A 13,312-nucleotide genomic window follows, 5' to 3' on the forward strand; every position below is an offset into this window, starting at 1 on the left:
GCAGGCTAGGTGACTTCATCGTTTACACCCTTTTTTGCACTGTTGAATCACTGCATGCTTTCCGACAAATCCATGCAAATCTGAGGTTGCTGTCGTGCCCATTTTACAGACAGAGCAAACTGAGGCTGCCCCCTGAGGGCCACCCGATTGAGTCCGTTGGCTGAGGTGGACACTGTAACCAAGCCTCTCTTCCCCAAATACAGTGGGTCTCCCTCTCGCCAGCTTTTCGTTCCCTCGGCCCCCAGTGCGAATCGTGCCTCCCTATTTAGCTCCCATTCATTCTCGGCCAGAATGGAAAGGGCATGCAGCAGCCTCAGTCCCCAGCAGTGGCCTTTCCAGGGAGAGACCCTTGCCTCTGCAACCCTGGAGAGCAGCTACCGGCCCGTGCAGGCAATACTGGGGGTCCCATCCGGTACACAGGTCAGCAGACAATTGCTGCTAATTCCTCCAGCCCTCCTTCATGCCTCCATACGCAGCAGAGGGCGTTCCCAGCTTAGCTGCTAATCGGCTTGAGGGGTCATCGGGTCACCCAGCTGCCCCGCTCGCTGCCTCTATTCCGGCTGCCTTCCGTTCCCAGCGTGCGCAGAGCATCCCGTTCCTGGGGGGCCGCCCCCCACCTGCCCCAGCTCCTGGCCATGTGTGGCTTTGCAGTGTCCGGGATTTTGCCCGAGCCTCCGCAGAAGTGAGTGGCAGCGATTGGGGAGGGGGCTGAAAACAGGGGAGGGTGGGGGACCGTGCCCAGATGGGCCTCATCCTGCCCAGCCGCCTCTCCTGGGCCCTCGGACTGCAGGGGGCGGCCCTGATTTTCTCTTTTCTCCCCCCCCCCCCCGAACTCCAGGCAGCAGCAGCAGCAGCTGGAAAGGGAGCAACAGGAGCAGGCCGAGCGAGAGCGGCGAGTGACAATCTCAGGTGGGTCCCTGGGGTGGGGTGGGGGGACAAGCAGCACCCAGTGGGTGACCCCAACCCTCCCTCCCTCTCCCTGGCGAGTGTGGGGTGCGAAACCCCTTTTCTGTTTCAGGACGTTGGCTGGTAATGGCTCCGGGGAGAGACTTAGAAATGTGCCTGGAGGGTTATGGGGTTTTGCGGGGGGGGGGGGGGTTGCCCTCGACAAAGCCTTTCCACCCCCCAACATAAGTGGGGTGACCTCGCTCCCAAAAGAGAAGTCTGTGGGTGGGAGGAGGCTGGCCGGCCGGCCTCTGAGTGCCTGAAGAATAAACAATTGGTTTAGTGTGGATTAACGCGCCCAGGCTGAGGATTTTTGTTGTGGGGGGAGAATGGGATGTAGGGCGTTCTGCTAAATGCTCAAGCTGACATCTTCACCTATGCTTAAAGCGGTACGGCCCCCCTTTTAGCAGATGTGGCTTCTCCCCACCCAAGCATCCTGGGAATTGTAGTTTGTGGTGGGGGCTGGGGGTTGTTAGGAGAGCCCTATACTCCCCTCCCGGAGGTACAATTGTCAGAGTGGTTTTAACAGTCACCGCCCCCCCCCCTTCCCAGGGATCTCTGGGAATTGTCGCTCTGTGTGGGGAAGAGGGAGATTTGGGAATTGCAGTTCTAGGAGTGGACGAGGACGTTCTGGGAGTTGTAGTTCTGGGAGGGGGAAGGAGGAGTTCTGGGATTTGTAGTCCTAGGAGGGGAAGAGGGAATTCTGGGAATTGTGGTTCTAGGAGGGGAAGAGGGAGTTCTGGGAGTTGCAGTTCTAGGAGGGGAAGGAGGCATTCTGGAAGTTGTAGTTCTAGGAGGGGAAGAGGGAATTCTGGGAGTTGTAGTTCTGGGAGGGGAAGAGGGAGTTCTGGGAGTTGTAGTCCTAGGAGGGGAAGAGGGAATTCTGGGAGTTGTAGTTCTGGGAGGGGAAAGGAGGAGTTCTGGGAGTTGTAGTTCTGGGAGGGGAAAGGAGGAGTTCTGGGATTTGTAGTCCTAGGAGGGGAAGAGGGAATTCTGGGAGTTGTAGTTCTAGGAGGGGAAGGAGGCATTCTGGGAGTTGTAGTTCTAGGAGGGGAAGAGGGAATTCTGGGAGTTGTAGTTCTAGGAGGGGAAGGAGGCATTCTGGGAGCTGTAGTTCTGGGAGGGGAAGAGGGAGTTCTGGGAGTTGTAGTTCTGGGAGGGGGTAAGGAGCTCTGGGAATCATGGCTGTGGGAGGGGAAATAGCACCCTCAACATACTACAACTCCCAGTATCCTTTGGCGGAAGCCACGGCTGTTTAAAGAGGTATCGTAGTGCTTTAAATGTGACGTGCGGATGTGACCTGGTATCTTGGGCTGGACACACAGGTGTTCTATGCTTGTGGGGTGGCTGTGATGAGGTGCCTCACTTTGCCCCTCTATGGATGCGACCACACATTCTGCAGAACTGTGTAGCGTTGGAAAGGGACCCCGTGGGGTCATCCAGCTCAACCCCCTGCCGTGCTGGAGCCACAACCGAAACTTCTCTTGTTGCAGTGCCTGCAGGGACCCCTTCGGGAGGAGGCCCCCCGCCCCCACCAGGACCCCCGCCCGCCCCGCCATGCCCACCCCCGGGCCCACCGCCAGGAGCACCAGCGGGGCCACCCCCACCTCCGGGGCCTCCGCCGCCGCCCGGCCCTCCGCCTGGCCCCCCTGGCCCCCCACCTCCGGGAGGGGGGCCGCCCCCTGCGCCGCCCCTCCCGCCTCCCCAGGGCCCGGCAGGAGGGGGCGGCCCGCCCTCCGGCTTGGCTGCTGCCCTCGCAGGGGCAAAGCTCAAGAAAGTGGGCAAGGTGAGTACAGACAACTCCGCGGGTGGCGGGAATTGTAGTTCAGGCGCCCGGTTTCCCCCAAGGCTGTAGGTGGGAGTTGTAGTTGGGGCACCCTCTCGGCGCCTTTGCCTTAACCCTTAACCCTGTTCTTCTTCCGCAGGAGGAGGCGCCAAAGGCCGCGGCTGGCGCGGCGCCCCCGCCGAGTGGAGGGGGAGGCGGGGGGCTCATGGAGGAAATGAGCGCCATGTTGGCGCGGCGGTGAGTGTGGAGGGACCTCGCGGGGCGGGTGGGTGGGTGGCAGTGAGGGGGCCTGGCTCCGTGGCGCAGAATACCAGTCTTCTTATTTAAATCCAAGACTCTTGAGGACTAGGATCTTAGCTCTCAGTTTGTCAAGGAAAAGATCCTGGCTCTGTGGTGCATCATGCAAAAGGTCCCAGGATCAGACCCTGGCAGTAGTTCCGGGTAGGGCTGAGGACCCAGGCGAGACGGAGCCCCTTTCTGGGCTCAGGCAAGGCCTGTTTTTCTCCCAATAGTCGTAGGAGAAGGTTGCCAAATTCCTGATTTCTCTTCGTCTTGCGCCCTGCTTGGAACAGGGTGCCCCACATGTGTAGTAATTTCATAAGCAAGAATGCGTTTGGCTGAAAAGTGCAGAGAGAAGGCGTCTGCCTGGTGTCAAGTGGCAGGGAGTTCCAGAGTCTAGCCGCCGCACTAAAAGCTGGATTTATTACGAATGCAGAAGGGGTGTTCTGTGACAGGGCCGCTTCCATGGATCGATGAGAGGGCATCTAGGTTGTGAGGCGATCTTGAACAACCCGTTTCTCTCTCTCCCCCCCCCCCCCCGCTTAAACCCCGTCTCCCCAGGAGGAAAGTTGCGGATCAGGGTGAGAAACCCATTCCAAAGAAAGATGAAGGTCCCGTAAGTACCCGGCCCCCCTTCCCTGCCCCATAAGGTCCAGTTTGAGAACCAGAAGTTTAGAAATCTGGCTTTCATTCATTCCCCCCTTGCAAAATTCATTCATTTATTATTTCAACGCAGTTTTCCCAATGCTGGATTGAAAAGAAAAACACACCTCGAATTGATATATGAAAGACAAATAAAATCACCCCACCAAATAGGGAACAGATTAAAAAATACCTTTCTAAGTGTCTGCACAGGTTTGTCTGAACAAGGATGTTTACAGCTGGAGCTGAAAAAGGGGTACAGCGAAGGCGCCTGCTCCATCTCATGAGCCAGGGAGTTCCAAAGGACAAACAACCAAGTTCTTGCAAATGTAGAAAAGGGGCATTATTGGCTCCTGTGTAGGAGGGCCAGTTTATATGGCACCTTTTCCTGCAAGGTGGCAAACATTGCCCTCTCCCTTCCCAGTTCACAACAACAACAACGACAACCCTGGGAGGCGGGTTGGGCTGAGAGGCAGCGATTGGCGTCCGTCTCTGGTCCTTGCTTTGCAGAGCAGGAGGGTCCCCCTGGGTTTGGGACTAAGGCTGGTGGCTTCTCGTGTCTCACTTGCCATCTCTGTTTCTTCCCCCGCAGCAAAACGACACGGACGCTGGTGCCAAGACCACAGGTAGGCAAAGGGACCCAGAATGCGGGCGATAGACTAGAGTGGGCACAAGGCCCTCAGGCCAGTGGAAGACACACCTCATGGCTTGCCATGGCTACTGGGATCAAACCCTCTTGCGGCTTTCCCTTTGAGGCATTTGGCTGTCCCTGGGGAGAAGAGGACACCGGAATAGATTTATTACGTGTGGGTTAAACACCAGAGCTTAGGGCTTGCCGATCAGAAGGTCGGCGGTTCGAATCCCCGCGACGGGGTGAGCTCCCGTTGCTCGGTCCCTGCTCCTGCCAACCTAGCAGTTCGAAAGCACGTCAAAGCGCAAGTAGATAAATAGGTACCACTCCGGCGGGAAGGTAAACGGCATTTCCATGCGCTGCTCTGGTTCGCCAGAAGCGGCTCAGTCATGCTGGCCACATGACCCGGAAGCTGTACGCCGGCTCCCTCGGCCAATAAAGTGAGATGAGCGCCCCAACCCCAGAGTCGGCCATGACTGGACCTAACGGTCAGGGGTCCCTTTACCTTTAACTTTATCCAGCTTTCAGATTGGGAAAGGTTATGGAAATCTGATTTGAAATTCTTGGCGCGTTGTACGCTGAAAGGAAACCATATGAATATGATGTGCTGGTAGTATTTGACTCCTAGTAAGGTAGGATGTGGGTGGCGTTGTGGGTTAAACCACTGAGCCTCTTGGGCTTGCTGATCGGCAGGTCGGCGGTTTGAATCCCCGCCACGGGGTGAGCTCCCGTTGCTCGGTCCCTGCTCCTGCCAACCTAGCTGTTCGAAAGCACATCAAAGTGTGAGTAGATAAATAGGTACCGCTCCGGCGGGAAGGTAAACGGCGTTTCTGTGCGCTGCTCTGGTTCGCCAGAAGCGGCTTAGTCATGCTGGCCACATGACCCGGAAGCTGTACGCCGGCTCCCTCGGCCAAGAAAGCGAGATGAGTGCCGCAACCCCAGAGTCGGCCATGACTGGACCTAATGGGCAGGGGTCCCTTTACCTTTTATAGGTGCTGGAAGCTGGGAAACCAGGCCAGATGTGTAGGGTATAAATAGTAAAATGATGATTATGAATCCAGAAGCTGGGCTTTTCTTATGGAGCTTCAAGGTCCAGGAGCAGTCTATCTGGACTCCTGAGTTCTCGGAGGGCCGTTGGCCGCTGTGAGAACAGGGCGCTGGACTCGATGGGCACCTCTTGGCCTGATCCAGCTGCCAGTCTCTTTAGAGATACGCGAGGGCCGTTCGCTCTAGAGTTCCCAGGCGCCTGGGGAACGCTAAAGGGGGCTTCAGCAGGAGGTCAAGAGTGTCCAGGGGGTCTGCCCCTCTGCCACCCACAGCCTCTCCCTCCTTGCTTTGTCCTAGATCCCTTCCGCAGGCCTTGGGAGAAGACCAGCACGACGCTACCCAGGTAAGTGACACCTGTCCATCATGGTCTTTTTGAGCTTCTCTGAAGTCACCCCGCCCTTTTTTCCTGGCACCAAGGTTCCACGAAGCCTGCGGAATTGGTGTGTTTGTGTGTTGTGTTTCTCTCCCTCCTTGACCCACAAGGTGGGGGGCAGGTGGTGGGGGGGTGGCTATCTTGCTTGCCACCCACCCAAGCAGTTTCTCAGTCTTTCTCTTCTCTGCCCCCCCCCCAACGCTCAGGACAACTGTGACCCAAAGAAGCACCACGCCCTCAGCTGCAGCCCGTCCACAGTTCGGCCAGTCTAGGTATCAGGCAGGGAGGGCTGGATAATAATAATAATAATAATAATAATAATAATAAATAATAAACTTTTATTTATACCCCCCTACCCGGTTCAAAAACCGGGCTCAGGGCGGCTAACAACAAATTTAAAATACTGAATTGTAAAAGCAGCATAAAATACAGTATAAAAACATAAATAACAATAAAATTCGAAGATCAATTTGATAATCCCCAGGGCTAGCTGGCTGAATTGGTCCTACTTGGGCCAGCGAGGAGGCCAGGGGAGAATTAGCTGTGGGGTCTCAGAGCGGGTGATCTTCATAAAAGGGGAGGGAAGAGAAGGGAAATAAAAGATCAGGCTGAATTCAAATTAAAGGCCAGGCGGAATAGCTCTGTCTTACAGGCCCGACGGAACGAGGTTAAATCCTGAAGGGCCCTAGTCTCATGGGACAGAGCATTCCACCAGGTCGGAGCCATCACTGAGAAGGCCCTGGTGGAGGATAGACTTATATCTGCTAAGTACCCCCGTAGAACCATAGAAGGGCACCCCAGGGCTCATCAAGCCCACCCCGCCGTGATGCAGGAATCGCGGCCGACTTCAAACGTACCTGGAGCCTTCCGTGAGCAGAGGGGGCCCACTTAGCTCTCACTGCTGGTTTTCTTTTAAGACCGGGCTGGGTGGAGAGGTATCTGTGCCTCTACCAGGCGCTGCTGAACTACAACTCCCATCCTTCTCTGTGGCTGGGCTGATGGGAGTTTGGCACCCAAGCACAGCTTTCTGAGCTGATTCAGGGACTTTGTGGCATTTAAGAAAAGCACGGGGGGGGGGGGGGGCGTTTCTGTTGCCAATGAAAAAGAGAAAATTTCCTGCGGAAGGAAAGCTTGCAAGGCAGGGAGGGAGGCAAGCTAACTGCCCCACAGGGTTCCCCCCCGCCCCATAGGCAAATACTTCCTGTATGAGGGCTGTGCAGGCTGCCTCCTGCCCAGCCCTGTTCCCGAGCAGTGTGGTACAGTGGTTAGAGCGTCGGACTGGCACCTAGGAGAGACCTGGGTTCGAATCCCCCACTCGGCCACAAAGCTCACTGGCGCTGCATCTCTCTGTTGCTGTTTGTGGGGGAGAATTAAATGAGGGAGGAGGAGAACCTCGACCGCCACCTTGGAAATAAAAGTGGGATAGCAACGCAATAAAATAATCACAATATGATTATCAGTTATTGGCTTGGTTATTGGTGCTCCCTCAGCTGTTGGTTTTTGCAACGAACGCAACTGGTTTTTGTTAACGAAATGGCAGCCCCGGGGAGGGGGGTGGTTTTCCTGCAGGGAAAAAACCCCCCTTCCGAAGCAGCTGTCTGCATTTCACGGAAAACTCAATGGCAGCTGCCTGTTTGGCGGGTCTGATGCTGCAAAGCTTAGCTTGCCCCCCTGAAATGCTTCTTTTACTTTCTCACCAACCCCAGGATGAAATCCGCCGGAGCGATCACCGGTTCGGAACCCGCTGGTGGCGGCGGCGGAGGAGACGAGTCGGAGCTGGAACGGGTGAAACAGGTAAACCTGCCTTTTTGGGTCCAAGCTAACGTCACCTAGAACCAGAGAAGGGGGGCCCCTAGAGTCATCTAGTCCACAAACTTGACATGAGCCAACAGTGTGACGCGGCAGCTAAAAAAGCCAATGCAATTCTGGGCTGCATCAATAGGAGTATAGCATCTAGATCAAGGGAAGTAATAGTGCCACTGTATTCTGCTCTGGTCAGACCTCACCTGGAGTACTGTGTCCAGTTCTGGGCACCACAGTTCAAGAAGGACACTGACAAACTGGAACGTGTCCAGAGGAGGGCAACCAAAATGGTCAAAGGCCTGGAAACGATGCCTTATGAGGAACGGCTAAGGGAGCTGGGCATGTTTAGCCTGGAGAAGAGGAGGTTAAGGGGTGATCTGATAGCCATGTTCAAATATATAAAAGGATGTCACATAGAGGAGGGAGAAAGGTTGTTTTCTGCTGCTCCAGAGAAGCGGACACGGAGCAATGGATCCAAACTACAAGAAAGAAGATTCCACCTAAACATTAGGAAGAACTTCCTGACAGTAAGAGCTGTTCAACAGTGGAATTTGCTGCCAAGGAGTGTGGTGGAGTCTCCTTCTTTGGAGGTCTTTAAGCGGAGGCAAAGATTTTCTTGGTTTATAATGTGCAATGTCTCTCTCTCCCCCCTCCCCCAAGTAACATTTTTTACAGATCAGCTAATGATTATTTCAAAGATACTCCTTTTTAGGCGGGTTGGGGGGGTTCTGTTGTGTTCTTTCCCTGGTGCCAGACTTGTTGGAGGGGGGTGTCTGTCTTCTCCCTCTTCTCTCTGGGCCCTAAATGCATGTCTTTCCAACCCCCACTCTAGGAACTCTTGCAGGAGGTCCGGCGGGAATTACAGAAAATGAAAGAGGAGATCATACAGGGTAAGTTATGAAGGCTTTGGGTTTTTTAAAAAATAAGTGGTGTATAAATTTTACAAAATAAATTCTACATATTTTTCGCTCCATAAGACGCACCCTTTTCTTCCTAAAAAGTAAGGGGAATTGTTTGTGTGTCTTATGGAGTGGATGCGTGGGCCCTGGAGCCAAAATGCCCTGGGGTGAAAAGCAGATCATGCTTTTTCTTTTCTTTTTTTGAAAGAGGGAAGGGGGTGTTGAAACAAAGCCGTTGATGGGCAAGCAATCGGGAGAGAGATTAGGGACGCTAGAGATAAAGGAGGCTGCCTGGGAGGGGGGAGGTAAAAGTCCATGGATCCTCAGGATTTTTGCATTGAGTCACCCCAAATTCACCATCAGATCACGTAGCATGTCCATGGCTACAGCCTACACCAAAAAAATAATGTACCCACTGTTGCCTGGGGCCGCAATGGCGCAAAAACGTGGTCGCAAAGCACAGATCCACATGGATCCTCAGGATTTTAGCCTTGTGCTACCCCAAACTCACTGTCAAATCACATGTTTGTGGCCACAGCATGAACCACAAAAATCATACATCCACTGTTTCGTTCAGACTATTTTTTTTCTTGTTTTCGTCCTCTAAAAACTAGGTGCATCTTATGGTCAGGTGCGTCTTATGGAGCGAAAAATACAGTATGCAGTCATACCTTGGATTGAAGTAGCTTCGGGTTGAGCATTTTCGGGTTGCGCTCTGCGGCGACCAGGAAGTAACGGAGTGCTCAAAATGACGTCACACGCATGCACGGAAACGGCAAATCGTGACCCGCATATGCACAGACGTGGGTTCTGTTCTGCTCTGGATGCAACCGAGGCTCCGGAACGGATCCTGTTTGCATCCAGAGGTACCACTGTATAACCTACAGCTGTCTTCCCCACCCTGGGGCTGTCCAGCTGTGTTGGACTACAACTCCCATGAGCCAGAGTGTCGCATTGACTGTGCCGGCAGGGGCTGATGGGAGTTGTAGTCTGAAGCAGCTCCCCAGGGGTTGGAAAAGCCTGGCTTCTCTAGACAGCGCTGGAATATTTTGGATCGCTGAAAGGGCCCGGCTTCATATTTTCGTTTTCTCTCTCTCTCTCTCGCCGCAGCATTTGTGACGGAGCTACGGAAGCGGGGGTCTCCTTAGTGCAACCCCCCCACAAGAAAGAAAGAACCCCCCCCCCAACTTGCCGGTGCCTCCTGGAGCCAGCAGTTCAATCCTCCGAAACGTGCAGGAAAGAATAAAAGCGGAAGAAGATAAAAAGAACGAACTTGACCACCCCTTTTCTCCCCACGCCCCACCCCACAAACGCACCAGATGAGCTCCACACCAAACACACACACACACACACCTTTTCCCGCCGGCTCCCAGGCCCCCGCTGTGCAATTTCCGGGGAGGGGGGAAAGGAGAATCTGTGGCAGCCCCCCCCCCAGGAAGGGCAGGACCCCCCACCTGTGCCTTACCCAGAGCAATAGCAGCACCCCTCCTTCATCCTCTGCTTCCTCCCCGCCCCCCCTCCACAACGAGGGGCTTGTTCCCGCGGGAGGTGTGCAAGGGGGGGGGCGCGTTTCCCTGGCGGAACTGGCTCCTTCCCCCCCCCCCCCCCGCCACCACTTAACACTGTGCCATTCCCAGAGAGGGCTAGACTCTCCATCACCCGCAAATCATCCTTTTTCACGCTTGGACCAAGACGCCTGTGTCTGTTTTTTTCTCTCCTCCGCTCCCCCCCAAAAAACATGGCATGGGAAGGGGGGGGTGCGGGCAGCCCAGCCAGGCACCCTCAGACGTTTTGGGGGGGGCAGGCAGTGGTGCAAGAAACACCTATTTTTCCCAGGCTTCAGGGAATTGCATCAGCTTAACCAAACTGGAGAAGTTTCCTTTGAAGGCAGTGGTCGGCAACCGGGTTGCCCCAAAGGCCAAACCTGCCCTGACTTGCCTGAGCTTCTTTCCTCTCCTAAACCAGCAACATTTCCCTTTTTAGCAGGTCTCTCGGACCCTTCCTTCTTCCAGACACGATGCCAGGAGTTGGGTTTGCGATAAGGGGACCAAGGAACGAAACAATGGTGGCCAGAACCTTCTCTGTAGTTTGGGGGCGCAGTTATATATTTTCCCCAGCGGAAGGGTGACAAACCGCAGCATTCCCGCTGCTGGTAATTTGACCCGGGCCAAATTCCGGCCACCTAGTTGCCAACCACAACCTTTTTATTTTTAAAAAGGCACCCTTACTTGCAATGCACGCCCCCCCCCCTTGCTAGTCATGCATGCCCACCCCTGGAAGATGGACCACTTTGCTGAAAAGGACAGCTTCCATGGCCCCCTCCCCAAATAATAATTACCAGCCCACTTCCTAGTACCTTTTCTCATTTCACATGTTCTCTCTTGCTGGGCTCATTCTGAAAAAAATATTTTACTCAACCCCACCCACTCACCCATCTCTCTGCTCTCACCTCTCTGGGTAATGATTTGTTTTTATTTTTAATAATAATAAAAAAAGAGGATTTCGCTCCCCTCTGCCTCCTGTCGGGAAGCGCCGAGGGGAAAGCAAGGCAGGGTTCTTGGCTTTTCTACTGAGCTGTAATTTTTTGACTTTTGTTATTTTTTTGTCTAGCTGGATGGAATATTATATTTTGATTTTTTTAATTATTATTATTATTACTGAACTGCCGGGTATTTCTGCCCACCCTCTGGCCTCACCGCACATGTTCACCTGCAAATCGGCACTAGGGTCTTGGGCACATGCACCAAACCTCTCTAGGAATAAATCTTTTCCTTTTTTGTAAAATTGCAAAAAAAAGGGGGCCTCTGCGTGGTTTTTTCCTCTCTTACTGGTGGCACTCTCACTGGGCTCAGAGAACCGTATGTGGAATGGCAGAAAGGAAAAACCCCTTCCTGGTATTTGTTAGCAAATGGATAAGAAATGGGAGGTACCGTATTTTTTGCTCTATAAGACGCTCTTTTTTCCTCCTAAAAAGTAAGGGGAAATGTGTGTGCGTCTTATGGAGCGAATGCAGGCTGCGCAGCTATCCCAGAAGCCAGAACAGCGAGAGGGATCGCTGCGCAGAATGTTTTTTTTCTTGTTTTCCTCCTCCAAAAGCTAGGGGTGTCTTATGAGGAGGTTAAGGGGTGATATGATAGCCATGTTCAAATATATAAAAGGATGTCACATAAAGGAGGGAGAAAGGTTGTTTTCTGCTGCTCCAGAGAAGCGGACACGGAGCAATGGATCCAAACTACAAGAAAGAAGATTCCACCTAAACATTAGGAAGAACTTCCTGACAGTAAGAGCTGTTTGACAGTGGAATTTGCTGCCAAGGAGTGTGGTGGAGTCTCCTTCTTTGGAGGTCTTTAAGCAGAGGCTTGACAACCATATGTCAGGAGTGCTCTGATGGTGTTTCTTGCTTGGCAGGGGGTTGGACTCGATGGCCCTTGTGGTCTCTTCCAACTCTATGATTCTATGATCTGGTGCGTCTTACAGAGCGAAAAATACGGTAGTTGATGAGGATTACGACAGCCTTTCTCAACCTGTGGGTCCCCAGATGTTGTCGAACTACAACTCCCATCACCCCTAGCTAGCAAGGCCAGAGCTCAGGGATGATGGGAGTTGTAGTCCAACAACATTTGGGGACCCACAGGTTGAGAACCGCTGGATTACGGGGTCTCCTGCTTTGAATTCTGAAGCTAGGAACTCGCATTTCGAATCCTAGGCACAGGTGTTAGGAGTGACGCATCAGAAAACCCCCAATGCTATTATTCCAGGCTGCATCAACAGAGGTTTAGGATCCCGATTAAGGGACGTCATAGTCCCACTCTGTTCTGCCTTGGTCAGGCCATACCTGGAGTCCTGTGTCCAGTTCTGGGCTCTGGTTTTCTCCCGCTTGGACTACTGCAATGCGCTTTACGTGGGGCTACCTTTGAAGGTGACCCGGAAACTCCAATTAATCCAGAATGCAGCAGCTAGACTGCGGACTGGGAGCGGCCGCCGAGACCACATAACACCAGTCCTGAAAGACCTACACTGGCTCCCAGTACGTTTCCAAGCACTGGCTTGGAACGTTTCAAAGTGTTGGGGCTGACCTTTAAAGCCCTAAATAGCCTCAAAGGTCCAATATACCTGAAGGAGCGTCTCCACCCCCATCATTCTGCCCGGATACTGAGGTCCAGCGCCGAGGGCCTTCTGGCAGTTCCCTCACTCCGAGAAGCCAAGTTACAGGGAACCAGGCAGAATGCCTTCTTGGTGGTGGCACCCGCCCTGTGGAATGCCCTCCCATCAGATGTCAAGGCAATAAACAACTATTTTACTTTTAAAAGACAACTGAAGGTGGCCCTGTTTAGGGAAGTTTTTAATGTCTGATGCTGTATTGTTTTTAATATTCGATTGGAAGCTGCCCAGAGTGGCTGGGGAAACCCAGCCAGATAGGCGGGGTATAAATAATAAATTATTATTATTATATTATCACAATTTAAAGATGTTGACAGGCTGGAAGGTGGGCAGAGGAAGGAGACTGCGTCTTGGAACTTCAGAGGAAGAGTTGAGGGAGTTGGGGATGTTTAGCCAGGAGAGGAAAAGGCCCATGGTCAAGGGTTTGGAAAGCTAGCCTTGTGAGCAACGGTTGAAGGAGTTGGGTATGCTCAGCGTGGAAAAGAGGAGACTGAGCCGCTTAGAATATTTCAAGGGCTCTGCTATGAAGATGGAGCAAGCTTGTTTTCTCCTGTTCTGGAGGAGGGGACCCGAACCAACGGACTCAGGTTACAAGAAAGAAAGTGTTGGGATACTGCCAGGGAGACACAGTCCATCATGACTCCACGTCGTCTTCGGACGTCCATCGATCTCCCACAGACACGCAGTATCAGCAATTAGCAACATGAGCTCCAGAAATAACTTGCCACATTCCAGAGCCGTGCACG

General features: G+C 53.3%; 1 protein-coding gene across 7 annotated transcripts in view; it reads left to right on the top strand.

Annotated features, from left to right (window-relative positions):
* VASP (vasodilator stimulated phosphoprotein) overlaps positions 1-9,673 on the top strand; it is a 43,837-nt gene extending 34,164 nt beyond the window's left edge. For 3 of the 7 annotated variants that reach the window (XM_083455359.1, XM_083455353.1, XM_083455358.1), the window contains 10 exons: positions 839-909; positions 2,439-2,731; positions 2,871-2,968; positions 3,572-3,626; positions 4,245-4,278; positions 5,628-5,673; positions 5,910-5,975; positions 7,410-7,497; positions 8,339-8,396; positions 9,516-9,673. In XM_083455359.1, the coding sequence (XP_083311485.1) occupies positions 839-909; positions 2,439-2,731; positions 2,871-2,968; positions 3,572-3,626; positions 4,245-4,278; positions 5,628-5,673; positions 5,910-5,975; positions 7,410-7,497; positions 8,339-8,396; positions 9,516-9,553 (847 nt within the window). In that variant the 3' untranslated portion in view covers positions 9,554-9,673. The remainder of the gene's footprint in view (positions 1-838; positions 910-2,438; positions 2,732-2,870; positions 2,969-3,571; positions 3,627-4,244; positions 4,279-5,627; positions 5,674-5,909; positions 5,976-7,409; positions 7,498-8,338; positions 8,397-9,515) is intronic. The other 4 variants (XM_083455355.1, XM_083455354.1, XM_083455357.1 and 1 more) reach the window with 4 other exon arrangements.
* The last annotated feature ends 3,639 nt before the right edge of the window (positions 9,674-13,312 follow it).

This window comes from Podarcis tiliguerta (assembly GCF_965153285.1).
Source record: "Podarcis tiliguerta genome assembly, chromosome: 8".
Lineage (NCBI taxonomy): Eukaryota > Metazoa > Chordata > Lepidosauria > Squamata > Lacertidae > Podarcis > Podarcis tiliguerta.